The sequence below is a fragment of the Xyrauchen texanus genome, chromosome 22 (genome assembly GCF_025860055.1).
Source record: "Xyrauchen texanus isolate HMW12.3.18 chromosome 22, RBS_HiC_50CHRs, whole genome shotgun sequence".
NCBI lineage: Eukaryota > Metazoa > Chordata > Actinopteri > Cypriniformes > Catostomidae > Xyrauchen > Xyrauchen texanus.
This window is the reverse complement of record NC_068297.1, coordinates 23,340,345-23,368,103: the sequence shown is the minus strand read 5'-3', so window position 1 is coordinate 23,368,103 and position 27,759 is coordinate 23,340,345. Positions and strand designations below refer to the sequence as shown.

General features: G+C 38.7%; 1 protein-coding gene across 1 annotated transcript in view; it reads left to right on the top strand.

The window, feature by feature from the left end:
* Positions 1-430: 430 nt before the first annotated feature.
* The window catches only part of kcnk2a (potassium channel, subfamily K, member 2a), a 53,750-nt gene continuing 26,421 nt past the window's right edge, over positions 431-27,759 (top strand). The window contains exons 1-3 of the mRNA XM_052153204.1: positions 431-657; positions 1,274-1,584; positions 7,802-7,919. Coding sequence (XP_052009164.1) covers position 657; positions 1,274-1,584; positions 7,802-7,919 — 430 coding nt within the window. The 5' untranslated portion in view covers positions 431-656. The remainder of the gene's footprint in view (positions 658-1,273; positions 1,585-7,801; positions 7,920-27,759) is intronic.

Below are 27,759 nucleotides of genomic sequence, written 5' to 3'. Positions count from 1 at the left end.
TATTTTTGGTGATAATCAACATTATGCCACAAATGCTGTAGATTGTGCTCAACTTGTACTGAACCCGAATAATTCCTTTAAGGAAAAGGATAGATAAGTCTCCTTCCCATTCTTCTTCTTGTGTTTTTGGCGATTCACATTCTTCGTGCATATGGGGGGGAGAATAAGAAAGACTTAAATATGTATCTATTTTTAACCCACACCAATCATATTGGAGGTGTCCTATGGATTCATTTTAAACTGCTTTTATGTGCTTTTGGAGCTTCAAAATGTTGGTAACCATTCTTGCATTGTGAGGACCTACAGAGCTGAAATGTTCAGAGTGAACACCCCCTTATGGAGAGCACGCCTATGAGTGAGTGAGCGCGGTCATGATGAGAGCAGCCCTCTCTGGACACTCCCTTCTCACTTCAGTGCTCAACCACGAAATCCAGCGCTGGATTCCAAGAGACCGCTCGGATGGAGATTTAAAACTCGACAGCGCCATGACTGTCCAGAAGAGCAGATGGAGGGACGCGAGCGCGTTTGGTGTCATGATTAACACCCTGTTAGTGCCGGTGTGCTAATGAGAAAAACAAGACAACAACTCAAGTGGAGCAACACTAAAAACAGCTGATGAGGAGCTGCAAGAAGAAGAAGACACAATTTGACAAAGTAGTGAGTCATTTTTTTTAAGATTTCTACATTGTATCACCTCGCAAAAAAAAAAAAAAAAAAAAAACTTGTATTGTTTTGCATAGTTTATTTGGCATTCTGCTAAAAAATTCCTGATATTCTCTTTCGTTGGAAGGCGACAGAAGTGGACATGCATTGCGTGAATCGGTCTGTGCTTTAGTAGATCATTAATGGATCTTCTGTGCTGGTGTGAATAGACGTTTGTATAAGATTTGTTTAACGGAAAAATCTGGAGCCGTAAATTAGTCCTCAAACTTGCTTACCTTGCGTAAAATCACAGCTCCCATTGAAAATAGTGAAGAGAACATCACGTTCACATTCTCTGGTTTGCTAGAGAGGGTTTTAACACTGCAGAAGCCAGGTAAGATCGCGAGAACATATCCTGGCAGATGAAGTACCAACTTCTAGTCTGTTATGGTGTGCATTTAAATAAAAAATTATGCTCCCAAATTGCCTACAAATATCCATGATTAGCCTATAATCTGTACTGTTTCAGTTTAAAGTTCCCAAAATGGTGTTATACCTTGAATGCAAACTCTGATGTCAAGATCACAATGTTACAATCTCTCTCTCGCTCTCTCTCTCTCTGTTCCCCCAGTGGCTGCACCTGATCTTTTAGACCCCAAATCAGCCACACACAACACCAAACCACGGTTATCCTTCTCCTCCAAGCCCATTGCATTCAACTCGGAGGATGATTGTGACACTATAACCACCGTAATGAAGTGGAAAACAGTGGTGGTGATTTTCCTGCTGGTTGTTCTGTACCTGATCATTGGAGCCACAGTCTTCAAAGTCCTGGAACAGCCACAGGAGAGCTCGCAGAAGTACCTCATCGCAAATGAGAAAATTGACTTCCTCTCCAGACATGCCTGTGTCAACGTGTCTGAGCTGGAGGACCTGGTCAAGGTACAAACCTTAACAATTCACTAGATGCAGGGTAAATACATATTAGGATAATTTAATGCAGAGTAATGGAAGAATATATGCATAATAAAAGATGAATGGTGATTCTTATGAAACCTGTCAAGAATATGTCCTGGTCATGTTTAACCCAAATCAATATAAAATTAAAATATGCAATTATAATTTTCTTAAAGAAAAGGAAGCCTTTATTTAGGATCATTATGATGTTTTGCATGTGACATTATTTTCAGGACACTTAAGCTCATTTTACCGGCCAATTCTCACTACCGTAATGTGTCAGGACATTTTACCTTTTACTATTCCTATTGTTTTCAGTGAGGATTTCATCACTGTAAAAAATGCTCTTGAATATTTTTTTTTTCATGTTGCTGTAATGAGAACATCTGCTGTAATGAATATAATTTTTACCATTGCGGTAATGAAAATTGGTGGGTAAATGTGCTTAACTGTCATGAAAATGATGTCATAGTGGACAGAATATAATTCTTAATGACCCCAAAAATAGTCTTCATTGTCTATATTCAAAATATAATTTCTTATTTGGATTTTGAAGTAAAATAGGACCAGAATTTTTTCTTAACATGTTTTGTGAATATAACCCTATGTTGTTCCAAACCCATACCTTAAATAAAAACTCTTTGGTTGAACTTAATTCGTTCATGAACAGTAGTTCCACATGTTTGAAATTAGTTTTCTTAAATAAAAATGACCACTTAATTTCAACTTGATAACTTAAAGTAAACCCAAGAAAATATAACATGTCAAAATAACTTAGATTAAATTCTTAATGATATGCTAGCTAGTGACAGGAAATTTTAACATGCAACTTGGTTACTAAGATATGGTTCTCACAGCTATTGCCCAATGGATAAAGCAATATGCAGAATACTCAAAATATAACAACAAAACTACAAAATTACAGAATTCTTCTAAATCTCAACATAACAAAACATAAAACACTAACAAATCTCCCCCTATATGTTCATCAAGCACAAATAACACTCCTTTTTAACATTTACTCTCCCTGTCGATGCAAAGCATGCTGGGAACTAGAATCCTGTTCCCAGTTTTAGTTAACCAAACAAAAAATGCTCATGCTGTCCAAATGCAAATGGATGGAGAAAAGCTGACAAGTCACATTTTATAGTTAACCAACTTAGGTAATTTAAGTTCCCTTGGTTACATAAATGTTTTTGAGTGTATACCTTTCCTCTGTGGAACACAAAAGGAGATGTTAGGCAGAATGACAGTCTCAGTAACCATTCATTGTATTGAAAAAAGCTGCTATGAAAGTGAATGGTGACTGATGGGTTTGCAACAACATGAGGGTGAGTATTAATGACAGAATTTTCATTTTTGTTTAGTGTAAGTGTCCTTCCCTCTTTGGCGGTTGTCACAATTTACCTGTATTCACAGCGATGTGTTCACACCAAGTGCATTTACAGTATGTAACAATCATGGATTGTAATCTACGCTTTATCTGTTCTAACCTAAGGGAGGTTTCTGCCAATTAGCGCTGTAATCATTTTATTTTTATTTCAGCTGTAGTAAGTTCAGTCAGAGCTATTGTATCTGTGAGGTAATTAAATCAGCCTCTGATTTTGAATCATGAATTGGTTCTGTCTGCCAGTTCCTGTTGTATTTACCTTCTTGGAATATGCAGATTGAATATAAAGTCACATTGTTATCTTTTCAATGCAAATTTTAGTCTGTGTAAAACATGTTACATTTGAGGGAATGTTTAATTTTGTATGTTCGGTTACACTGTCTATACTCTCTAGATATATTCCTGTACTCTGTGGCTCTCTGACAGCCCATAATTCTACATTTCTCAACCAAAGGAGACCTCATTCCCCTCTTGGTCGTTGCAATAAATTACAATAGAACACTGCATAAACCTACTGGCTGGATTCTCCTGCAGCCAGCTGAAAGCCGGAGGCTTCGGGAGCATCCGTTATATGATATGGGTTTCATGTATGCAGGTTGGGAGGACCTGCATGCTCATGTGCAGATGTTTACTCACTTTGACCTCGTGTGTACACATACTGGTTAAGTTGTGAAAATGTGCACTATGGTGCAGAAATGTCACTCACCTATTTAATTAACGGAACACCAGTGGCAGTTGTTAGCAGTTCTTTTATTGCATGTAAAATGTGTTAGTATTGTTGTACAGTGTTTCATTAGCGAGCAAGGGGTCCCGGCGTTGACAAAGCAGCTTTGACATTTTAATAACTCCTTTTGTGTTCCATGAGTTTCTAGTAACATGGTAACATGGAAGATAATGACAGAATCTTCAGTTTGAAGCAAATATTAGTGGGGCATGTTGTAATTCTATATGGGGTAAATTGTCACAGTGGAACCTGTCATTAAAACAGTGGCTAGGTTTCATGTAAACACTGAGGGGGGCACGTTCCCACGTCATCTCACCACCACCAGCACTAAAACAAAATCGATGTCTCTCTTTAATTGTGTGCCTGCATTAAACAGCCTATTAAAGGCTTTTTAGCCAAATTTAAAAAGCAAAACAGCTTTGAGGCACAAAATTAATTTCACAATTCATGAAAAACAAAAATGGAAAAGGTAAAATAAAAATATTAAACTATTGTTCACAACAAATGTTGTGATTTATAGATTGCATAAATGTGACATTTAAAGGAATATTTCGGGTTCAATACAAGTTAAGCTCATATGACAGCATTTGTGGCATAATATTTATTACCACAAAAGTAAATTTTGCCTCATCCCTCCTTTTCTTTAAAAAAAAAAAAAAAAGCAGAAATTGAGTTACAGTGAGGCACTTACAATGGAAGTGAATGGGGCCAATATGTATAGGGTTTAAAGGCAGAAACATGAAGCTTATAATTTAAAGCACTTACATTCATTCTTTTGTTAAAACTCATGTATTGAGTTGTAAAGAACATTTTTACAGTCATTTTAAGGTTTTAGGATTTGTTGACATTACATCATGGCAACAAAGTTGTAAAATTGGCCATAAGTTTACACAGAAAAGGTTACTAGGTGATTTTATTACTATGAAATCATGCTTGTATGCATATTGCTGGTTATGTCTTGTGTCTATACATTTGAAAAAGTGTAAAAAAATGTACCCCTATTCACTTCCAATGAATGTGCCTTACTGAAACCCAGATTTTTGCTTTTATTTTAAAGAAAGGAGGGGCATGTCAAAATTAATTGTGCCACTAATTATGTACAAATACTGTCGATTGAGCTTAACTTGTATTGAACCCGGGAATATTCCTTTAAAACACATGACACCCTACCCCACCAAAATTGTGACAACATGCCCCGACCTGGCTTGAAATATACCTTTATCCTAAAAACACAGTTAAACCATAACCTGCCTACATAATATAGTTAATCCTTACCTGAATGTATGACAGTGTGGTTTGATTATTTTCACTTGTTTACCAGAACTATAACCAAAAATATAATGATACTGAAAATGTACTTTGTTGAGTAGAATTCACAAAAAAAATATGATAAATTAAGAGGGTTTTAAACTATTTGTTTGAAAATCAACATAGAAAGCCACTGCATTTGTGCAATTTTTAATCCAAATCTTATCATTACTCTTAGATTATAGTCCTTGTGACAACTTCCCTGTGTGAAAACTAGCCCTGATATTTATGAGAAGTTGAATTCAAAATGCACTTGACTCAATAGTTGGGTATATTTGAATGGGCATTACTTCTCCTGTGGAGTTTTTTTCAAACACTCATGGTAACCTACTGGAATTTGAGAAAACCCTCCTAATGTACATGTAATGAATAACCCTGAGTCATGTGATATCAAAGAGAGAGAGAGAATTATGAGTTAAGGACCAAGGACAGCTCCACCTCTTGTCTCTGCTTAGTTTAGTTGCTAAAATATGTAAGACGTGGACAGCATACTTATGAAATGAGAACAGAACAACTTCCACAGACTCACAGCAGCTGTTCAGCAAAACTGTGACGTTCCATCGACACTTTAAAAACATTGTCTTTGTTAAGAATTCCTTATAGATCTGATGCTATTATTCAGTCACAAAGGAAAAATATCTTCATGTTTTTATTTTACTTCATAAAGTATATAATCGTTCCCATTCTCTTTTTGCAGTGTTACACATCTGTGCACTGCAATAGAAGATCAATATACAGTATATTCTAGAGAATTGTTTATTAAAAGAACAATCAAGTAGAATGATAGTAAAGGGTCATATGTAATCACCCATGTTGGTTTGGATGTTTAGAAATGTTTTTTAAAGAGTTGTCCATTGTAATGAACATCAGCCATGTGTCAGATAAGTAAGAGAAGACTAAAGAGGATATAGAAATAACTCTTTAATGAGCCACAAATTCCTTTGGATTGAAAACAATCCCTGCTTCACTGTATTAAGGAACTTCACTGTCGGGAACACTGATCAGAGAAAGCTGGAATATTGATCTACATTTTGTCAAGATCCTTTCTGTGGAAGAGTCACAGTCTGAAACAGTACAGTACAAGGATGTTCTACCAGCTGCACACACAATCGAACACACATTTGAGGCAGCCATTTACTATAAGGGATTTGACAGTGAATTAAATTAACGACTAACTTCTGTCTTCACTCCCAGCTGGCACAGTAATGTGTGACGTAAAAGCCACAGTCTCAGTGGAACACTAATAAAGAACAGAGCTGTGCTTTTGTTAGTAGCTCAAAATACAGACAATTAGAGCCAGCCATCCTGCTCATTCAGAGAAATGCAGTCTGCTTCAAATTTAAACGTGTTATGGTTGGCCACACAACAGCGACTGAGGTTAAATACAGTAACACATAGTATGGTTCAGCTAGGGTATATAGTAAACTGCCAGCTTCTAAGTAATCATGTCCTTTACCAGTAGAGGTTCTAGTAGTTTGGCGCCCTGGGCGAAACCCGCTTCAACATGCCCCCAAAATTGTTGGGGGTGGGGGGTTGTGTTATGTGATTCTAAATGAGAACGGCCCCAATGTTGTTGACCAAGTTGCGCCGCCTCGTGCCATTTTTCCAAATTGCGAAGTGCGATTGCACTTTGGAAATAATAAAAAAAGAGTTTTCAGTCAGAGTTTGTGAGCTTTATTAGTGAAAAGTTTAAATCTACAAACAGCAGCTGTTGGGCAAACAGGTCTTATTAAAGCAGACTCGGTTACAATGACAGTGATCTGTGAAATATCATAATTTATGCCAAATCCAGAGTTTGTCCTGATCCACCAATCCTGATGAAAATATAAAGAAGCCCAAATCTCCAATAATCTTTTGGAAATGGGGTGTTTCAAGCCCGCAATCCTTTTTGGCCTTCAATTTGAGCAAAGTGACCAATGAAAGCAGTTATTTTCTGCAGTGCCAAAATAACCTGGAAATGCGGGAGACAAGCGTCTGTTTGTTTGTTTGTTTGTTTGTTTGTTTGTTTGTAAACAGTAACCTTATCAATTTTCCAAATCTTCTGAAGCCATACAATAGTTTTGCATGAAGAAGAAACCAAAATGGCATTTGACTTCATTGACAAACTCTGCCATGATGCATTTGAAGGTGCTATTTTATAATGGAACTCAAGCATGAATAAGATGACTGATAGAGTGTTGTGAGATCAACTTTTGTGTTATAGGTTCTGGTTGCATGGAAACCAGAAAGTAACTGTCTCACAAAGATAAGCATGATTCGGAGAGTGCATTTTTGCTCCAAAATTCAATTGTTTCTCCACTGGTGTTAGGTTTAGGGTTGGGGTTTGGGTTAGGGGGCAGATTTAAGAAACTGTATTACATCATTTACAACTAAAAATACAAATTGCGCTTGGTACCACTGTGAACATTTACCTGGAATCTGGAGATCACACTTTACCATACATTCAACAACAATCCCAGCTTCGGCCACTGGGGGCAGTGGTTCAAAATTCGGTAAGCACAGACCAATTTCAGCTGAAGAACTTTCAACTTAGTGTTGCTGAATTCACAGATCGGTCTTCTCATTGGATGGAAAAGAGCTGCTCAGACCCTCTGCTTCACAATTCCTTTCTTGTTTCATAATAATAATATGGCAATGAAATGAGTTTTTTATTTTGGGTGTACAGTTTTTTCAACAATAGTTTCTTCTGTGATCATTCCTCTTGTAATTGTTTTAAACTTACAGTGTTTGGTTACACTCTTGGTGATTATTCCTGATTATACTTGTACTCTTCTCCTCAGAAAGTGGTGGTAGCTATCCGTGCAGGGGTGAATCCCTCAGGTAACCTGTCCTATGAGAGCAGTATGTGGGACCTCAGCAGCTCCTTCTTCTTTGCAGGGACTGTCATCACCACTATAGGTAACAGATTTGCTCTTTCCTAACTCAATGTATTTATCAATATTAAACCTTTAAATGTGTCTGTGACTTTTGGTGGAGAGAAAAAGGAACAGAAAAACATGCCCAGTTGACTAGAGTAACAAGATGCTCTACAATGACCTGAATTAAGGATAATTGTTTTAGTGTTTTGTGTAAAATATAATTTTTGCTCATAGAGTAATACCCGACTGATAAAAAATGTTGCCAGTGCCACAAGAAAACCTTTACTTTTATTAAAGATAAATTCTCTAAATCAAGTCTAAATATATTAAAGAACATTTATCTAGTGTAACAGGCTCAATGGAAAGGAGGAGGCGGGCACCGGACGAAGCATCAAAGTAATGCTTTAATAAACTGAAACACACAAACATAAACACATACGGGGCAGCTGCCTGTAGCTCTCTCTCTCTCCCAAACTGCCTCCTCCGGATGCCTTTATCCCTCTCGTCGGCTTGATTGGCCTGATTAGGGGCCAGGCATGAGTCATCACTTTTGCTGCACTTTTGCAGACGTGCCTGCATGTGTAAAGGAGGGGGATGCCCTTTTTCTTGGTTTTGGCAACTGTTTCTCAAAACATCTTGTGCACAGCCCTGAGTCAAATGAGCAGATCACAAAGTTATCTAAGCTCTGCAGTTGGAACATATTATTGATGCAAATAATCAGCAAATGCATATTTTGATTTTATCACTAAAGTTGTGTAGGGAATTGTGTTAACATTATTTAATAAGCATGATTAATGAATGGTTACTAATTATTTATACAGTTTTGACCGTTATTGAATACATGTGTACATCACTTTTGAAATCTGCTGGAATATTTCCAGGTAGTGGATTAAAGTGCAACCCACCCCCACTGCTCTTTCTCCCCTCCCCCAGCCCTCCAATGTCTTTACTAGGTTGTGAAGTGTAAAGTGTAATTAATGAAACAAGCATTTCTGATAGCTTGACCTTCCATTGAGAGGGGAAAGAGGTCAAGGTCTTGGGCTGCTCTACATCACATCAGTTCTCTATGTCTCAGATGATGGTGGTCATTTAGTAGAGTAAAAGAGCAACTGAGTTTTAGAATAATTGCATGACAATAACTCATTCAGTCAGGTAATTTCTATTGCGCATGGCTATCATAACATTGAGTGTATTTAGTGCCTTCTGGATATGCACATTTCATTAATATACTGTACAGTATAACTGTGCTGACAAATTCACATTTTATGATTTGCATGTCACACCTCACAATGCTGTCGAAACAGACTATTTAATAGTTCATTGATGCATCGAAGTTTCAGTATTTTATTGTTACATTTTATATATACTACAAAGTATAATTAAGTGTAAAAAACACATTTTGCTTACGTTTTGGGTGGCATTTGCACACCTGTGCTGCACTAGAGGTGCCAAAACAACAATGATTTTTATTGCCTTTAACACAAATCACGAGGAAAACGTTTGTTGACTTAAAACTCGATGCATTAACCTCACCTGTTTGAAAGAATCATTTACACAACTCAGTGGACATCTACTCTCGAAATTATTCTTTCACTTTATTTTCATTCATTGTATTTACAATCTATTCTGATTGGTCAATGGTGCCATCTAGTGGTCTGATATCTATGAGAAACAACCGCACATCCAGGGATTAAGACATTTTAGACCAGTCATCTAGGTATTGCATGTAATCTTTTCTGCTTCTTGGATCTCTGTGCAATCTCTACAAGTAAGCTAATAAAATAACTTCAGTCATTACAACTCTCTGTAATATTTATGTAGGTATGACAGATTGATTGGATATTGGTCTTGGTGGAATAGATCTGCTACGCTGCTGCTGGTGCTGCTGCTGCGGCAGAGCAAGTACACGACTTTCTACTGCTAGTAAACACACAGAAATACTCAGTTAAGCATGAGGACATGCAGCTGCTGCTACACAAAAAGACAAAACGCAAGACATGCTGCATCAAGCATGTTCTGAACAAATAGACTATAAAAAACAAACCTCAAGTAGCAGATCTAGACAGTTGAAGCTGGGGTGGAGGTGGGTTTCAGAAATAACTCTTGCAGCACACTGCAGTGAAACAGGCTTGTCTTGAGCAATTTAAACACTACACAAAGAGAAGGACGTAAGTAGATTGGTTACCCAATAACATGTCAAAGGACCAACCAGCTTACACCATGCAAGCTGATTGGCTTAACATGTAAGAGGTGAGCGAGCTAATTGGCTAACAGATAACAAGCTCAAAGAACCTATCGGTTTTTTCCACAGAGTTTCAGGGCTAAACTGGTCATTTTAACTCAAATGAATGATTCATATCCATTTATTTATTTACTTGGCAAGTAGTCTTGTAATAGGCTGGATAATGAGGAGTCAGATGGTAATTTTTATAAAATAAACACAAACATAACTCAGATGGAAATCATATTTTTTTCAGCTGATTTATTTCTTCACATAATTACATAATGTCAACACAAATCAATATTTTAAGACCAGTTATTTATTTATTTGGTTTGTAGCCATGAAATAAGCAGGATAATGTACAGTCTGCTGGATGTTATCACAAAATAAACGCTTGCAGGGTGATACAAGACCCCTCTGCTTCGTGTTCTTGATCACACTGTCAGGTTTATTTTGCAATAACAACCGGCTGACTGTACATTATCCCTTAATAAACTGCTCATTTGTTTATCAATACTGGACAAAGCAATCCTTCTTTTATGTTACCTAGATAGACCGAGCAAGGTCCTTTATTGTCATTAGAATGAAAACCTGTCGATACCCTTTATCTACCCCCATTACCAAAAGCTCACACATAAGCACGTGCAGTTTTGAGTGTCCTTATAATGTCATCTGCTGGTGAGGGCATCATACCATAATTTAAGTTATTTGGGGGTTATGGTGTGTATTTATATTCCATGCCAATTTCATTCAGTCATATTTTGTATTTATATTCATAATTGTTTTTAGACTGGAGTTGGGTTGGTTTAGGGGCTCATTTAGATTTTGTTAGGCTTTATTTTATTATATAAAAATATTTTTGGGAAATATGTTTTAGGCTGAACAGTTGGATTTCAAATAGTTTATTTACTATTCAGAATGTGGTGTGTTTATAACATAATACACAAAGCACAGTGACAGTAGTGTCTACAGCCAACATGATCATATGGGAAATCGACATGTTGCTATTGAAAGTTCATGTACCCTAAAAATCAAGCCCATTTAGCCAAAGTACTGATATATGCCATCCCCAATCAGACATTTTTGTATCAATTCAAGTTTGAACACAGCCCTACTGGTAACATTTTGCACAAGCAACCTTCTAGACATTGGTTCTAGTGTCATGGGAACAAAGAAGTAAAAACATTTACTTAAATAATTGTGAGCATACTACCACCCCTGGAGTAATGAGTTTGAATCCAGGGTGTGCTGAGTGACTCCAGCCAGGCCTCCTAAGCAACATGGGGTAACCTCCTTGAGGTCGCGATTAGTGTTTCTCTCTCTCTTAATGTGGTGCGTGGTAAATTGTGCGTGGATTGCGGAGAGCAGAAAGAGCCTCCAAATGCGGTGTCTCCGTGGTGTCATGCACAAAAATCCACGTGATAAAATGCGCGGATTGACTGTCTCAGAAGTGGAGACAACTGAGACTTGTCCTCTGCCACCCAGAATGAGGCAAGTAATCGCGCCACCATGAGGACCTACCAAGTAGTGGGAATTGGGCATTCCAAATTGGGAAGAATGGGGATTAAAAGAAAATAAAATAAAAAAATGGTTAGCATGATTCAGTGATTTAATTTTTGCTGTAATTTATGTTTGTTTTTTAACTCCAGTGACTGTTAGATTTAGGGTTGGGTTAGGAGATAGAGTTAACAAAAAATATGCATTCCTGTTGAATGTATTGCAGTGTACATCATTAACAAAAAAATATAACTTGCTTTTGTGGCCACTCACATTTCAGAAAAGAGCTCACACTTTCCCAAATGTTCAACAACACCTCCAGCTTCATCCACTGGGGACAGTGATTTTAATTTTGGTAAGGATAGACACATTTCAACCAATAGTATCCATCTGCAGAGCCATATGTCACAGCAGTTTAAGGCCAGAGGTTAGGGCAGAGCTAATGGAGCCACAGCAGTTTCTGGACCTACAGTTTTGAAGCGTCATTTCTTAAATTTTTTTGCTTTATACAATTTAAAACATGGTTATTTCAATTTGATGACTATCTTAATCATTTAATGGTAACAATTTCATGGAAATTTAATGGAAACAAAAATCAATAAGGTTCCATTTATTAACATTAGTTAATTACAGTGAGGAAAATAAGTATTTTAACACCCTGCTATTTTGCAAGTTCTCCCACTTGGAAATCATGGAGGGGTCTGAAATTGTCATCGTAGGTGCATGTCCACTGTGAGAGACATAATCTAAAAAACAAAATACAGAAATCACAATGTATGATTTTTTAACTATTTATTTGTATGATACAGCTGCAAATAAGTATTTGAACACCTGTCTATCAGCTAGAATTCTGACCCTCAAAGACCTGTTAGTCTGCCTTTAAAATGTCCACCTCCACTCCATTTATTATCCTAAATTAGATGCACCTTTTTGAGGTCGTTAGCTGCATAAAGACACCTGTCCACCCCATACAATCAGTAAGAATCCAACTACTAACATGGCCAAGACCAAAGAGCTGTCCAAAGACACTAGAGACAAAATTGTACACCTCCACAAGGCTGGAAAGGGCTACGGGGAAATTGCCAAGCAGCTTGGTGAAAAAGGGTCCACTGTTGGAGCAATCATTAGAAAATGGAAGAAGCTAAACATGACTGTCAATCTCCCTCGGACTGGGGCTCCATGCAAGATCTCACCTCGTGGGGTCTCAATGATCCTAAGAAAGGTGAGAAATCAGCCCAGAACTACACGGGAGGAGCTGGTCAATGACCTGAAAAGAGCTGGGACCACCGTTTCCAAGGTTACTGTTGGTAATACACTAAGGCGTCATGGTTTGAAATCATGCATGGCACGGAAGGTTCCCCTGCTTAAACCAGCACATGTCAAGGCCCGTCTTAAGTTTGCCAATGACCATTTGGATGATCCAGAGGAGTCATGGGAGAAAGTCATGTGGTCAGATGAGACCAAAATAGAACTTTTGGTCATAATTCCACTAACCGTGTTTGGAGGAAGAAGAATGATGAGTACCATCCCAAGAACACCATCCCTACTGTGAAGCATGGGGGTGGTAGCATCATGCTTTGGGGGTGTTTTTCTGCACATGGGACAGGGCTGACTGCACTGTATTAAGGAGAGGATGACCGGGGCCATGTATTGCGAGATTTTGGGGAACAACCTCCTTCCCTCAGTTAGAGCATTGAAGATGGAGTCGAGGCTGGGTCTTCCAACATGACAATGACCCGAAGCACACAGCCAGGATAACCAAGGAGTGGCTCTGTAAGAAGCATATCAAGGTTCTGGCATGGCCTAGCCAGTCTCCAGACCTAAACCCAATAGAGAATCTTTGGAGGGAGCTCAAACTCCGTGTTTCTCAGCGACAGCCCAGAAACCTGACTGATCTAGAGAAGATCTGTGTGGAGGAGTGGGCCAAAATCCCTCCTGCAGTGTGTGCAAACCTGGTGAAAAACTACAGGAAACGTTTGACCTCTGTAATTGCAAACAAAGGCTACTGTACCAAATATTAACATTGATTTTCTCAGGTGTTCAAATACTTATTTGCAGCTGTATCATACAAATAAATAGTTAAAAAATCATACATTGTGATTTCTGGATTTTTTTTTAGATTATGTCTCTCACAGTGGACATGCACCTACGATGACAATTTCAGACCCCTCCATGATTTCTAAGTGGGAGAACTTGCAAAATAGCAGGGTGTTCAAATACTTATTTTCCTCACTGTAAGTAGGTATCAGGAACGAACAATGAACTATATTTGTAAACATTATTTATTAATCTTGGTAATGTTAATGGATAAACACACAATTGTTCTTTGTTAGTTCATAGTGCATGGACTAATGTTAACATATACAACTTTTAATTTTTTTAAAAGATATTAGTAAATGTTAAAATTAATATTAAACAAGATCAACAAATGCTAAAAATGTATTGCTCATTGTTATTCATGTTAACAAATGTAGTAAAGTAATGTTAACAAATGGAAATTTATTTTAAAGTGTTAGACATTTGACTATTTTATATGAGATAATATGATTTCCTTTATGTACATGATGTTACATATAGTACTTAAAGGAACAAAGCATGGGCATTTAATGTCATATATATTAAATCACATCAAATTAAAAATAAATATTCAATTTCAAAGGATAGCACAAATGTCCATTGAACAATTAGAAAACTAATAAGAAATGTTGTATTGATAAAATGGAACTAAATTAATAATTTAAACTTGTAAGCAACAGCAACATTTTAACAGAAACAATCAACCTTTATACAACATATAGACAACTTAAAACACATCAAAAGAAAAACTGACTCTTAGGCCCGTCTTGCCATTTAATTCCAGGAAACAAATCTCCAGGTCTCTCTGGAAAGTTCTGGTTTTTCAAAAAGATGGCGGATGGCCCTTTCCCTGTCCTCTTCTTCCAACTGTAGGAAACAAAGCTCTTCACCTGTGTCCCTGAACTTCTGTTTATTCCCATGCCGCCATTTCACAACTGTTTTGAGGTCTTTAATTGTCGGTAACTTTTTCATTAGAGAAGAGTAAAAATAATGTCATTGTTGGTTTTAATATTTGCAACCACACCTAATTAATATATATATATATATATAGTGTATTTGTGTGTGTGTGTAATGTACATACATACATATATGTCTATATTTGACACACACCTCCTTACTGCTGGGAGTGCCTTGTTCTCTTCTTGGAAGTGACTTCTGAACAAAGTCTTCTGTCCTGTAACATACATTTTTGGCTGATTTTGAATTGTCTTTCAGGGTGTGGTTAGTGTTGTCTGGAAGGAAATAGGGAGATACCTTTCAGAGATAATTCCAAAGTTTCCTTTTCCTTATAATGGGAAGGTCACACTTGATGACTGAAAAAAATAACATTTTTAAATATCAACTGCAACAACCGCATGAAGTCCAATTTGATTACTTGAAGTGGTAATATATCACTTAGAGATAAAAAAAAAAGGTGCACCCAAGACAATGTGCTGAGCATACTGAAAAACAACAATAATAAAAAGATAATTTCAAATGGTATTAAAAGTACTATGCATATGTGTTACAGGATCGCATATGCCAGGTTAAACATGATCCATGCTCTACCAGTTGAGCTACAGAGCTCCAGCATTTCAACCAGTAGAGATAGAGCAAGGGCGTGTTACGCTGCTAGGAAGGATGAGACGAGAGAGTGGGGATCCAAATGCAGAATATTTAGTAAGGAACTCAGAAGATAAAAAAGAAACAATGATGAACATAAAACACTGGAGCTCATTCAACATAACAGCAGTATGACGTGCTAACAAAACAAACAGACAAGAACTGACAATGAGTGAATGAAACAAGAGGGTATTCATACACAAATGAATAATGAGGGAACATGGAACAGCTGTTGAAGATGGTGTGCAGGTGAGTGGAATCAAACAGGTGCATACTGGGAAATTAAGTCCATGAACAATATTATGTCACTTGTCATAATGCACTGAGGTGTGGTCTTCTGCAACTAAAAGGACTTGTCAAAAATTCAGGTTGCTCAAAATAAAGCAGCAAGACAGGTTCTAGCCTGTTCAATTAAAACAAGTAGAGATCAGATGTATTCTACTCTTTCATGGCTCACTTTAAACCAAAGAATAACAGTTACTTTAAGCAGTATGATATATAACACATTGACAATGAAAATGCCTATTTCTCTGTTTAATCAAATAGTGTATTGTAATTCTGTGCATAATTATAACACCAGAAAGGCAAATAATGGTCATATAATGACCCCCTATCCAAAAACTAATTTTATGAAGAAAACCGTTCTGTATAGAGCAATAGTCATCTGGAATAACATTCCCATTGAAGTTCGTCAGCTTTGTAATAAGCTGGCATTTAAAAGAAGTCTAAGGTGTTATGTGTTGATGTGGGATTTTACATGTTATGATTAAGGTAATTGTAAATAACATGGTATTTATATTTAGTTTTATGAATCGAAACTAGATTATATATAGGTATGAGTGTGTGTTTGTGTATGTATGTACATATATAGAATGTATATATTGTTTACTGTGATGATTGAAATGTGTTGTTGTTGTTGTAATGTAATTTTTTAGAATGGAACCCAGGAAGACTAGCTGATGGCACAGACTTTCAGCTAATGGGATCCTAAAAATAAACAAAATAAACAAATAAGGGGGAAACTAAATAGTCATTGAAACAGAACTGAAGGTGAGGGAAAAACACAAGGCAGTTTGTGACAGGGTGATATTCCAAGGAAATGCATACATTTATAACTAAGATTGAATGCTCTGCAAGTTGTTTTCAATAAAAGCATCTGCCAATTGAATAAACGTTAAAGCATGTGTACTTATTCTTCCTTCCAAAAAATACTTAAAAAGCATACTATTTATAGATTTATTTATGTCAAAAACATGATTTCTCTATATTCCTCACCATTACCTTGAAAACCCCACAGTCTGACTGCTGGCGTGGGCACTGTTGCACTGATGATTGATGGTGTGTCTCTGATGGCTGGCATGGGCACTGTTGCACTGGTGATTGATGATTTGTCTCTGACTGCTGACGTGGGCACTGTTGCACTGATGGTTGATGTTGTGTCTCTGACTGCTGGCATGGGCACTGTTGCACTGGTGATTGATGATTTGTCTCTGACTGCTGGCGTGGGCACTGTTGCACTGATGGTTGATGTTGTGTCTCTGACTGCTGGCATGGGCACTGTTGCACTGGTGATTGATGATTTGTCTCTGACTGCTGGCATGGGCACTGTTGCACTGATGATTGATGATTTGTCTCTGACTGCTGACGTGGGCACTGTTGCACTGATGGTTGATGTTGTGTCTCTGACTGCTGGCATGGGCACTGTTGCACTGGTGATTGATGATTTGTCTCTGACTGCTGGTGTGGGCACTGATGGTTGATGTTGTGTCTCTGACTGCTGGCATGGGCACTGTTGCACTGGTGATTGATGATTTTTCTCTGACTCCTGGCGTGGGCACTGTTGCACTGATTGTTGATGTTGTGCCTCTGACTGATGGCGTGGGCACTGTTGCACTTGTGATTGATGGTTTGTCTCTGACCGCGGGCGTGAGCACTGTTGCATTGGTGATTGATGATGTGTCTTTGACCGCTGGCGTGCACTGTTGCACTGATGGTTGATGATTTGTCTCTGACTGCTGACGTGGGCACTGTTGCACTGATGGTTGATGTTGTGTCTCTGACTGCTGGCATGGGCACTGTTGCACTGGTGATTGATGATTTGTCTCTGACTGCTGGCATGGGCACTGTTGCACTAATGATTGATGATTTGTCTCTGACTGCTGACGTGGGCACTGTTGCACTGATGGTTGATGTTGTGTCTCTGATTGCTGGCATGGGCACTGTTGCACTGGTGATTGATGATTTGTCTCTGACTGCTGGTGTGGGCACTGATGGTTGATGTTGTGTCTCTGACTGCTGGCATGGGCACTGTTGCACTGGTGATTGATGATTTTTCTCTGACTCCTGGCGTGGGCACTGTTGCACTGATTGTTGATGTTGTGTCTCTGACCGCTGGCGTGAGCACTGTTGCACTGATGGTTGATGTTGTGTCTCTGACTGATGGCGTGGGCACTGTTGCACTTGTGATTGATGATGTGTCTCTGATGGCTGGCATGGGCACTGTTGCACTGGTGATTGATGATGTGTCTCTGACAGCTGGCGTGGGCACTGTTGCACTGATGGTTGATGTTGTGTGTCTGACCGCTGGCGTGGGCACTGTTGCACTGGTGATTGATGATGTGTCTCTGATGGCTGGCATGGGTACTGTTGCACTGGTGATTGATGATGTGTCTCTGACAGCTGGCATGGGCACTGTTGCACTGATAGTTGATCTTGTGTCTCTGACCACTAGCGTGGGCACTGTTGCACTGATGGTTGATGTTGTGTCTCTGACCGCTGGCGTGGGCACTGTTGCACTGATGGTTGATGTTGTGTCTCTGACTGATGGCGTGGGCACTGTTGCACTTGTGATTGATGGTTTGTCTCTGACCGCGGGCGTGAGCACTGTTGCACTGGTGATTGATGATGGGTCTCTGATGGCTGGTATGGGCACTGTTGCATTGGTGATTGATGATGTGTCTTTGACCGCTGGCGTGGGCACTGTTGCACTGATGGTTGATGTTGTGTGTCTGACCGATGGCGTGGGCACTGTTGCACTGGTGATTGATGATGTGTCTCTGATGGCTGGCATGGGCACTGTTGCACTGTTGATTGATGATGTGTCTCTGACAGCTGGTGTGGGCACTGTTGCACTGATGGTTGATGTTGTGTGTCTGACCGCTGGCGTGGACACTGTTGCACTGGTGATTGATGATGTGTCTCTGATGGCTGGCGTGGGTATTGTTGCACTGGTGATTGATGATGTGTCTCTGACAGCTGGCGTGGGCACTGTTGCACTGATGGTTGATGTTGTGTGTCTGACCGCTGACGTGGGCACTGTTGCACTGATGATTGATGGTGTGTCTCTGACCGCTGGCATGGGCACTGTTGCACTGGTGATTGATGATTTGTCTTTGACTGCTGACGTGGGCACTGTTGCACTGGTGGTTGATGGTGTGTCTCTGACTGCTGGAGTGGGCACTGTTGCACTGGTGATTGATGATTTGTCTCTGACTGCTGGCGTGGGCACTGTTGCACTGATGATTGATGGTGTGTCTCTGACCACTGGCATGGGCACTGTTGCACTGGTGATTGATGATTTGTCTCTGACTGCTGGTGTGGGCACTGATGGTTGATGTTGTGTCTCTGACCGCTAGCGTGGGCACTGTTGCACTGATGGTTGATGTTGTGTCTCTGAACGCTGGCGTGGGCACTGTTGCACTGATGGTTGATGTTGTGTCTCTGACCGCTGGCATGGGCACTGTTGCACTTGTGATTGATGGTGTGTCTCTGACCGCGGGCGTGAGCACTGTTGCATTGGTGATTGATGATGTGTCTTTGACCGCTGGCGTGGGCACTGTTGCACTGATGGTTGATGTTGTGTGTCTGACCGCTGGCATGGGCACTGTTGCACTGGTGATTGATGATGTGTCTCTGATGGCTGGTATGGGCACTGTTGCACTGGTGATTGATGATGTGTCTCTGACAGCTGGCGTGGGCACTGTTGCACTGATGGTTGATGTTGTGTGTCTGACCGCTGGCGTGGGCACTGTTGCACTGGTGATTGATGATGTGTCTCTGATGGCTGGTGTGGGCACTGTTGCACTGGTGATTGATGGTGTGTCTCTGACTGCTGACGTGAGCACTGTTGCACTGAAGGTTGATGTTGTGTGTCTGACCACTGGCGTGGGCACTGTTGCACTGGTGATTTATGATGTGTCTCTGATGGCTGGTGTGGGCACTGTTGCACTGGTGATTGATGATGTCTCTCTGATGGCTGGTGTGGGCACTGTTGCACTGGTGATTGATGGTGTGTCTCTGACTGCTGGCATGGGCACTGTTGCACTGGTGGTTGATGGTGTGTCTCTGACCGCTCGAGTGGGCACTGTTGCACATGTGATTGATGGTGTGTCTCTGACTGCTGGCATGGGCACTGTTGCACTGGTGATTGATGGTGTGTCTCTGACTGCTGACATGAGCACTGTTGCACTGGTGGTTGATGGTGTGTCTCTGACCACTGGCGTGGGCACTTTTGCATGTAAACATTGTTGTTTATACAAACAAATGAATGATTTTCAAAATTTCCTCTCCTTAAAACTGTAGTTGCTCAGTACAGACTACATTACTATTTGTGCTTCATTATTGACAAACAACTCAAGATGACAAATTGACAACTGCCTTGAAATCTTAATTTGTCCAGTCTTGTCTGCTTAAACACACTTGCCATGCAAAAGGGCAGTGAAAATTGCTGCAATAGGTTTTGCATTGCCGCAACTGCGGTCATTTTTGACCTCTCAGAATGGTAATATGCCTCTACAAGGGAAATCATGCACAACACGCATTGCTCAGTTTCAGAAGCTTTGACCAACACAACAAAATATTTACAGCACTCAAGAGTATTAGTAAGCTTCCATAAACTCACAACCCATAGGCCTAAATAAAACAAAACAAAGGGAAAACCTATACATATTCAGAAATATTAAAAAAAGTATCAGTGACTTTATCGGAATGCCAACAGCATCTGAAGGTTAATCAAAATTTCCCCAGAATAATATTTGATTTAATAAAGCATGACAAAAAATTCTAGCTGTAATAAGAATAACAAGAAACACACCTACAGATTGAGTAGTAAGCAGATAAAAATTAAGCAATAATATATAGATTCATTGTTCACCAAATAATGATAGATTTATAAAGATATTTCATGGAGATGTTCTCCACCATGATTGTTGTTTTGTCATTAGTTCCGGCCTGAAAATGCTGTGACGTATGGCTCTGCAGATGGATATATCTAATTTTAACAGCAAAAATGTCAACCTACTGTTGCCTAATTCACAATGCGATCAGTCTGCTACAGATGTGTTTGAATTTACTCTCGCTCACTTTACATTCACTATATAATATTTTTTTTTAATGTGCCTCTTGAGTTCAGTGCATGGTGAGATGTCATGATGGACAAATTTCCAGTTTCCCATTTTCTCTTGACATGGACTGCTCCATTATGTCTCTTGTCATCATGCTGATGCTTCTGTCATTTTTATGGCAAACAATATACAGTAGATTGGTTGGACCTGATATTGACTACACTGTCTGAACAAGTGGATCAGATTTTACAGCTGAGGAATTAAAATCCTTATAGTTAATCTGACAGAACAAGTATGATATTTTGGTCCAACCGTGAACAGATGTGCATCACTTTTCCAAAAGACACTGTGCGAAGAAATTACATTACTTGTAACCATTGTGCTTTGTGCAATTAATTTAGTCTTTGTTCGAACCAATTTGTATGGCTCTGAAGGTTTTGTTTATTTAATTAGACTTCAAAGAGGACAGATTGTATGAGGAGTGATTGACTCCAGTTAATAAGCCTCAAGGAAAATTAAAGCATAATTGGATGGAGGCTCTGGCAAAATGTCCCCCACTGTTCCACTTGACTCAGGGTGGGCCTGTCCTGTGGCTCAGTTTTTGCTCTTATAATTGCTCAAATTCCTGGTATATTAGTACCTACAACCACTAGTGTTCTCTCTCTCATTATGTCTCTTTATCTCCCTCTGTCTCTCACTCTCTTGTTCCTGCACTGAGTAAAACTTTCAGGTAAAATCATACAGAGCCCCAATCATTGATTCTCAGAAAAGTTTCTCAAACCAGCACCATCAGTTTGTGTAGTTTCACTTTAATAATACTAAATTTTAAGATAAACCAAAAGGGTAATCCTTTGAAGCAAACTTGATTATTGTAATGAGATTGAGGTTGAGAATGAGTCTGGAATTTTAACCAAGAAATGTTAAAAAAATAAAAAAGTTCCTTTGGGTAATTTTTTTCATAGGTGAATGTGATGTCATGTATAATTTATCTCAACTGACTGTGACCTTGTCTAAGTACTGTGCATTTGTTTTTGTTACTCATATTTTTGGCTTGAATTAATGTTAAAATGAATTTTTTTACGCAGCTGTAATTCATCCCAATTACCGGTACATGTGGTTAAAATTTGTATCTGCTTTGCTCTGTCTTTTCATTGGCTAAATTTAGAGGTTAATGCAATCTTCAGTGGGAGACACTGCGTAATATAGCCCTAATGTTCCCTGAGAGATAAATAAGGTGCCCAACCTAAATTCTCATAGAACCGCAGACTAAATCAAATTAAACTCTTTTGAAACACCCTCATCACTCTTTTGAGTGCTCTATCCTAAGTGGAATCTTTTTTATTTATTTATTTATTGATTGTTTTGCTATTTGACCAAATTTGCTGAAATAATACTAATTAGATTGTCAGCAATATCTTAGAAGATTTTGATGCAACAAAATAATAAAGTTTCAACCAGTTCAGTATTATATTACATAAATATGTTGTGATTATTATCTGTCAGTCTGTGTCAAATGGGCTGGGAAACAGGGCACACAAAGACCTACTTCCATGCTACTTTTCAGCATTCTCCTATGTAGTCAACATTGTCAAATAAGTGCCGCAAAATAAGCAAACTATTGTACCATACTTGAGTTAAATCGACAGATAGTTAATCAAAGCCCCAGTACCACCTATGTATTGAAAGGTTTCCAACTTTAGGGGGCCACTTTGTACCCTAAGGAGTCTCTCAATCATCTGGACTTAAAGGGATAGTTTACCCAAAAATCACCCTCATGCCATTCCTGATGTGTAAGACTTATCTCAGCAATATCTTAGAATATTTCAGCTGTGTAGGTCCATACAATGCAAAGAAAAGCACATAAATGCAGCATAAAATAAATTAATTAGACTCCAGTGGTTTAATCCATGTATTCTGAAGTGATCTAACCGGATTTGGGTGAGAACGGGCCAAAATATAACCACTTTTGACAGTAAATCTTATCAATGCAGTCTCTAGGCACCATCATGATTTCAAGCTAGATTACACTTTTTAGTACTTGACGCATGCACAGAGTGCTAGATGGCACTAGAAAGTCAAGTCAAGCTTGAAATCATGAACGCCAAGGAGACTTCTGATGTCAGTATTTATAGTGAAAACGTTAATGTTAAGAAGATCTCTTGGGCAATGGAGGAATCAGGAGACAATGAAGCAGTACTGGCAAGACTTTTATTTTTCTGTCTCAGGTTCTGGGGTGACTTAATGCAGTCTATTCATGTAGATACAGACACTCAATCAGATAACAAAAGAAACTATTTAAACACTCAGAGAACAAATACACTCAGCAAGCATCGAGTTTGTGCTCTCAGGGCACTCACACTCTCTCTCTCTCTCTCTCTCTCTCTCTCTCTCTCTCACTTCCGGTGTGCGTGTTGGGAGCGAGTGCTGTGTGAGAGACACGTGTGTGAGAGCGTTCTGCTTTTTTCAAGCTGATTTTTCGTTTTTTCTCGAATTTTCTTATTTATTTATTTATTTACTTATTTATCTATTTATTTATTTTTTTCACATCTTTGAGCACGTTTTTTATTTTTATTTTTATTTATTTTTTATAGGTTATATATCGCGTGGTGTGTGAGGCAGTATGACGTCTACCCCCACGGGGAGCGTCGCCTCTAACCCTCCGAAATGGTTTCAGGTGTGCCCCGGAGGCGAATACCTCTATTGAGGATGTTCTCCTTGCTGTAGGAGCCAAGGTTGGCAATGAAAACATTAGTTCTGCTTCAAGAATGAATAAGGCAGTCGTTGTTTTTTTGAAAAATGAATTTCAAGTAAAAAACCTAATTGAAAGCGGAATATGGATCAATGAAACGTATGTGCCTATTACACCGTTGTCGGCACCAGCATCGAAAATTGTAATCTCAAATGTTCCCCATTCGTCGGCAATGAGAGTATTATTAAAGAGCTGACTAGATTTGGCAAAATTGCCGGCGCTATAAAAGAGATTCCTTGGGGTGTAAAAACGCTGCACTGAAACACGTATTATCTTTTAGGAGACACGTTTACATGTTTTTGAGCTCTCCCACTAAAACGCTTGATGTATCGTTTCGGATCTCTCACGGAGAGAGTTCATATATGGTGTACGCTAGTACGGAGACTTTGCGTTGCTTTGAATGCGGGGATATTGGACACAAACGCTTCACCTGCCCACACAAAGCGCGTAATGTTGAAGAGGGAGGCCCAACTGAAACATCTGACAAGCCGCAGGTTGTGATGGAAAGTACACCGCAACAACCTGAAATGGCAGATACGAACACCGAGGTAAGACCGAATGTTTCGGAAGATGTTATTGATGCTGAGGTTCCAAGTTGTAGTGGGGTTGGTAAGAGTGATGTTTGTGGTGGTCTAGTACAGGAAAATGAGACGCATGAGGGGCAAAGCGAAGAAATGGATGATTTGTCAGAAGCAACTGTAGAGAGTTGTAGAGATGATGAGTCATGTGCTGACCTTGATGTGGCAAATAGTGGAAGTGATCTGTATACAGTTGAGCAGATCAATGCATTTCTGGATGAGACAAAGGGTAAAAGTGTTGAAATTGATAAGTTTTTTCCAGATTTAAATAAATTTGTGTTATCTGTTATAAATGTAAGACAAGATTGCACCCTAGATGAATTATCCCAGCAGAAAAGGTTTCGATTAAAAAATACATAACAACAATTAGGCAAGGAGTAAAACCAGGCAGGGCGAAATGCCGAGCCGTGAAAGGTAAACTAAAATAAGTGCACGATGGGTATCTATCCTTTTCCTGGTATTCTTCTCACATTTCTGTTTATTTCTGCTTTCCTACACTATTTTATTATGGATGTCCTACGAGTGGGGTCCCTAAATGTAAATGGTCTTAGGGCTGAGTAATAAATGGTCATTGTTAAAAAGAATGCATAAAGCTAAAAGAAATTAATGTGATGTTTCTACAAGAAACACACAGTGATATAAATAATGAAGTAGATTGGGGTTTGTGGTCTGATGGTCAGTGTTTTCTTAGTCATGGGACAAATTTAAGTGCAGGGGTGGCAATATTGTTTTCTCCCGAATTAAATGTAAATATTTTATCTATTAATGAATTGGAAAAGGGCTGACTTCTTTTAATTAAAGCTAAAATAAAAGATTTGTGTTTTGTCTTTGTTAATATCTATGCACCAAATATTGGTAAGGACAGAATTAAGCTTTTTGAGATGCTAAAAAATACTCTTGTTTCTCTTTCACAAGAAGATTTTTTAATTATAGGTGGAGATTTTAATTGCACCCTTGATTTTGTTATTGATAGGATTGGAGAAGAACCACATCCTCCTTCTGCTAAAGTTTTGAAAGTAATAATCACTCAGTTAGGGCTAGTAGATGTGTGGAGGGAAAAAAATAAAAACGTGAGACAATATAGTTGGATTAAAGTGGCAGTAGATAGAGTCAGTGCGGCACGTCTGGATAGATTTTATTTACATAATAATCAGTGTAATAGAGTGATGGGTGCATATATCACACCCTGTGTTATCTCTGATCATCAGCTCATTTTAGTGAATGTTGTTTTATCAGAAACAAAACCACAATTCTTTCATTGGCGGTTTGATATTAAATTAATTCAAGATGTAAATTTTTATGAGAATTTTAAAATGTTTTGGAATTGTTGGGTTGAAGGAAAAATGATTATGAAAATCTGCTTCAGTGGTGGGAAATAGGGAAAACGCAGATCAAGCTTTTCTGTCAACAATTTATGGCACATACTTCCTGTAAAATTAAATATAAAATGGCAGAATTGGAGAAAGATATTTTAAAAATTCAAAATAAGTTAATTGATCAAAACGATGTAAATTTACAAGATGATTTTAGACTGAAGAGACAAGAGTTAAGTAATATGTTAAATGAAAAGGTAAAAAGAGCTCTTGTAAAATCACATTTTGTTTCTTTACATGACATGGATGCCCCCACGAAATTCTTTTTTAATTTGAATAAGAAGTGTGTTCATACAAACTATATGCATGCATTACGCACACCTGATGGGAATGTTACTTCAGATCCTTTGGAAATGAGGAGACTTGCTGTTGATTTCTATGTGGACTTATATGCTAAAGAGTGCACAGGAAACTTTGACGCAGATGAACTTTTTAACAACTTGCCTGTACTGGATGAAGAAAATGTAAAGAACTTGGACTCTGATCTGACATTTGAGGAAGTTACAAAAGCAGTGAATCAACTTTCATCTGGTCGTGTACCAGGAATCGATGGATTACCAGCAGAATTTTATAAAACTTTTTGGGGAATAATCGGAAAAGACTTTTTTAAAGTTGTACAAGAAAGCTATAAAGCTGAGGTTCTACCAAAAAGTTGTCAACGAGCAGTTCTGTCTTTGATCCCGAAGAAGGGAGATCTTTGTCTGCTAAAAAACTGGAGACCAGTAGCGGTCCTATGTTCCGATTATAAAATATTATCAAAGTGTTTGGCAAACAGACTTAAAGGTGTTCTTGATGTATTGGTACAAAAAGACCAAACATATTGTATACCAAAAAGGTCTATTTATGATAATTTGTTTTTAATGAGAGATATCATGGATTATGCTGGAATATATAATGTTGATTTTGGTTTGCTTTCTCTGGATCAGGAGAAAGCTTTTGATCGTGTAGATCATCACTACCTTTTAAGGTTCTTAAGTGTTATGGGTTTGGAGAACATTTTTTATCATGGATAAGAATATTATATACTGATGCTGTAAGCATGGTTAAAATAGGAGGAGGTTTGAGTGTACCAATTCAAATGAAAAGAGGGATAAGGCAAGGGTGCCCTATGTCGGGTCAGTTATATACCTTGGCAATAGAGCCTCTACTTTGTTTATTAAGAAGTAAATTGACGGGTATTCTAGTAAGTAATAAGCCAGAAGCTGAAGCTATTAAACTTTCCGCTTATGCAGACGATATAACTGTTATGGTTAGGAATACGCATGATGTTCAAGTTATAAAGGAAGCTCTTAATATTTATGAAGGAGCATCATCAGCCAAACTTAATTGGCAAAAAACAGAGGCGTTATGGTGTGGTTCTGAAGGAAGCTCTTTACCTGAATTACAAGGAAATGTCAAGTGGGGAAGTCCGGTTTTAAATTTTTAGGAGTATATCTTGGTAAAGATGAATGTAAGATGAAGAATTGGGAGGGGTTAGTAGACGGAGTGCTTGCAACTTTGTCTAAATGGCAATGGCTGCTACCCCAGCTATCCTATAGGGGAAGAGTCCTGATAGCCAACAATCTTATAGCTTCCACCCTTTGGCATAAGTTGATGGTTTTGGATCCTCCAAAACACATAATTGAAGATATTCAAAAGACTCTTGTTAAATTCTTCTGGTCAGGACAACACTGGCTAAAAGCTGCTGTCCTATACCTTCCAATTCATGAGGGAGGACAAGGTTTAATTGACATTCGTTCTAGGATTGCTGTTTTCCGTTTGCAAGTGGCACAGCGTCTTTTATATGGGCAGCATCAGCAGTGGATGGACGTAGCATGTGCTTTGCTGCAAAAAACAGAAGAATGGGGTTGGATAAGCACTGGTTTGTCATGTCCTTTAATGGACTAGCATTGGAAGGATTGGCTGGTTTTTACCAGAGTGTATTGCAAGCTTGGCAGACTCTATCTTTTTCAAGAGAATGGGAAGGATCCAATCAGTGGGTATATGAAGAGCCTTTGTTTTTCAATCCACTTATCTCTGTTGAGTTGCTGAGCTCTGCCACTGTAAGGTCGGCAATGTTGAAAGCAGGAGTCTCCAAAATATGCCATCTACGCAGGGGACTGTGCTGGATATCTGTAGAGGAATTGGCACAAAAGGTGGGCTTCAGGTCTGAACGTTTTATCAAGAGGATGTTGGATGATCTTGAGGAGGCCCTCCCTGTTCCTATAAGGGATTTTATGAAAGTTTCTCCTGCGGTGAACTGTGATGCCAAAGATAATGCCCATTTTCCTGAACTGCATGTTTCCATAAAAAAGAAGACTGGCAGGAGGATGGCAGCAAGTTGCTTTCCATGGATATACCAGAACTAAATATCTTGAGTATTTTGAGCAGACAAACACTTTACAGAGCTTGTGTAAAAACCATAAATTTCCAACATCTTAAGGATGTAAGAGACACTAAATG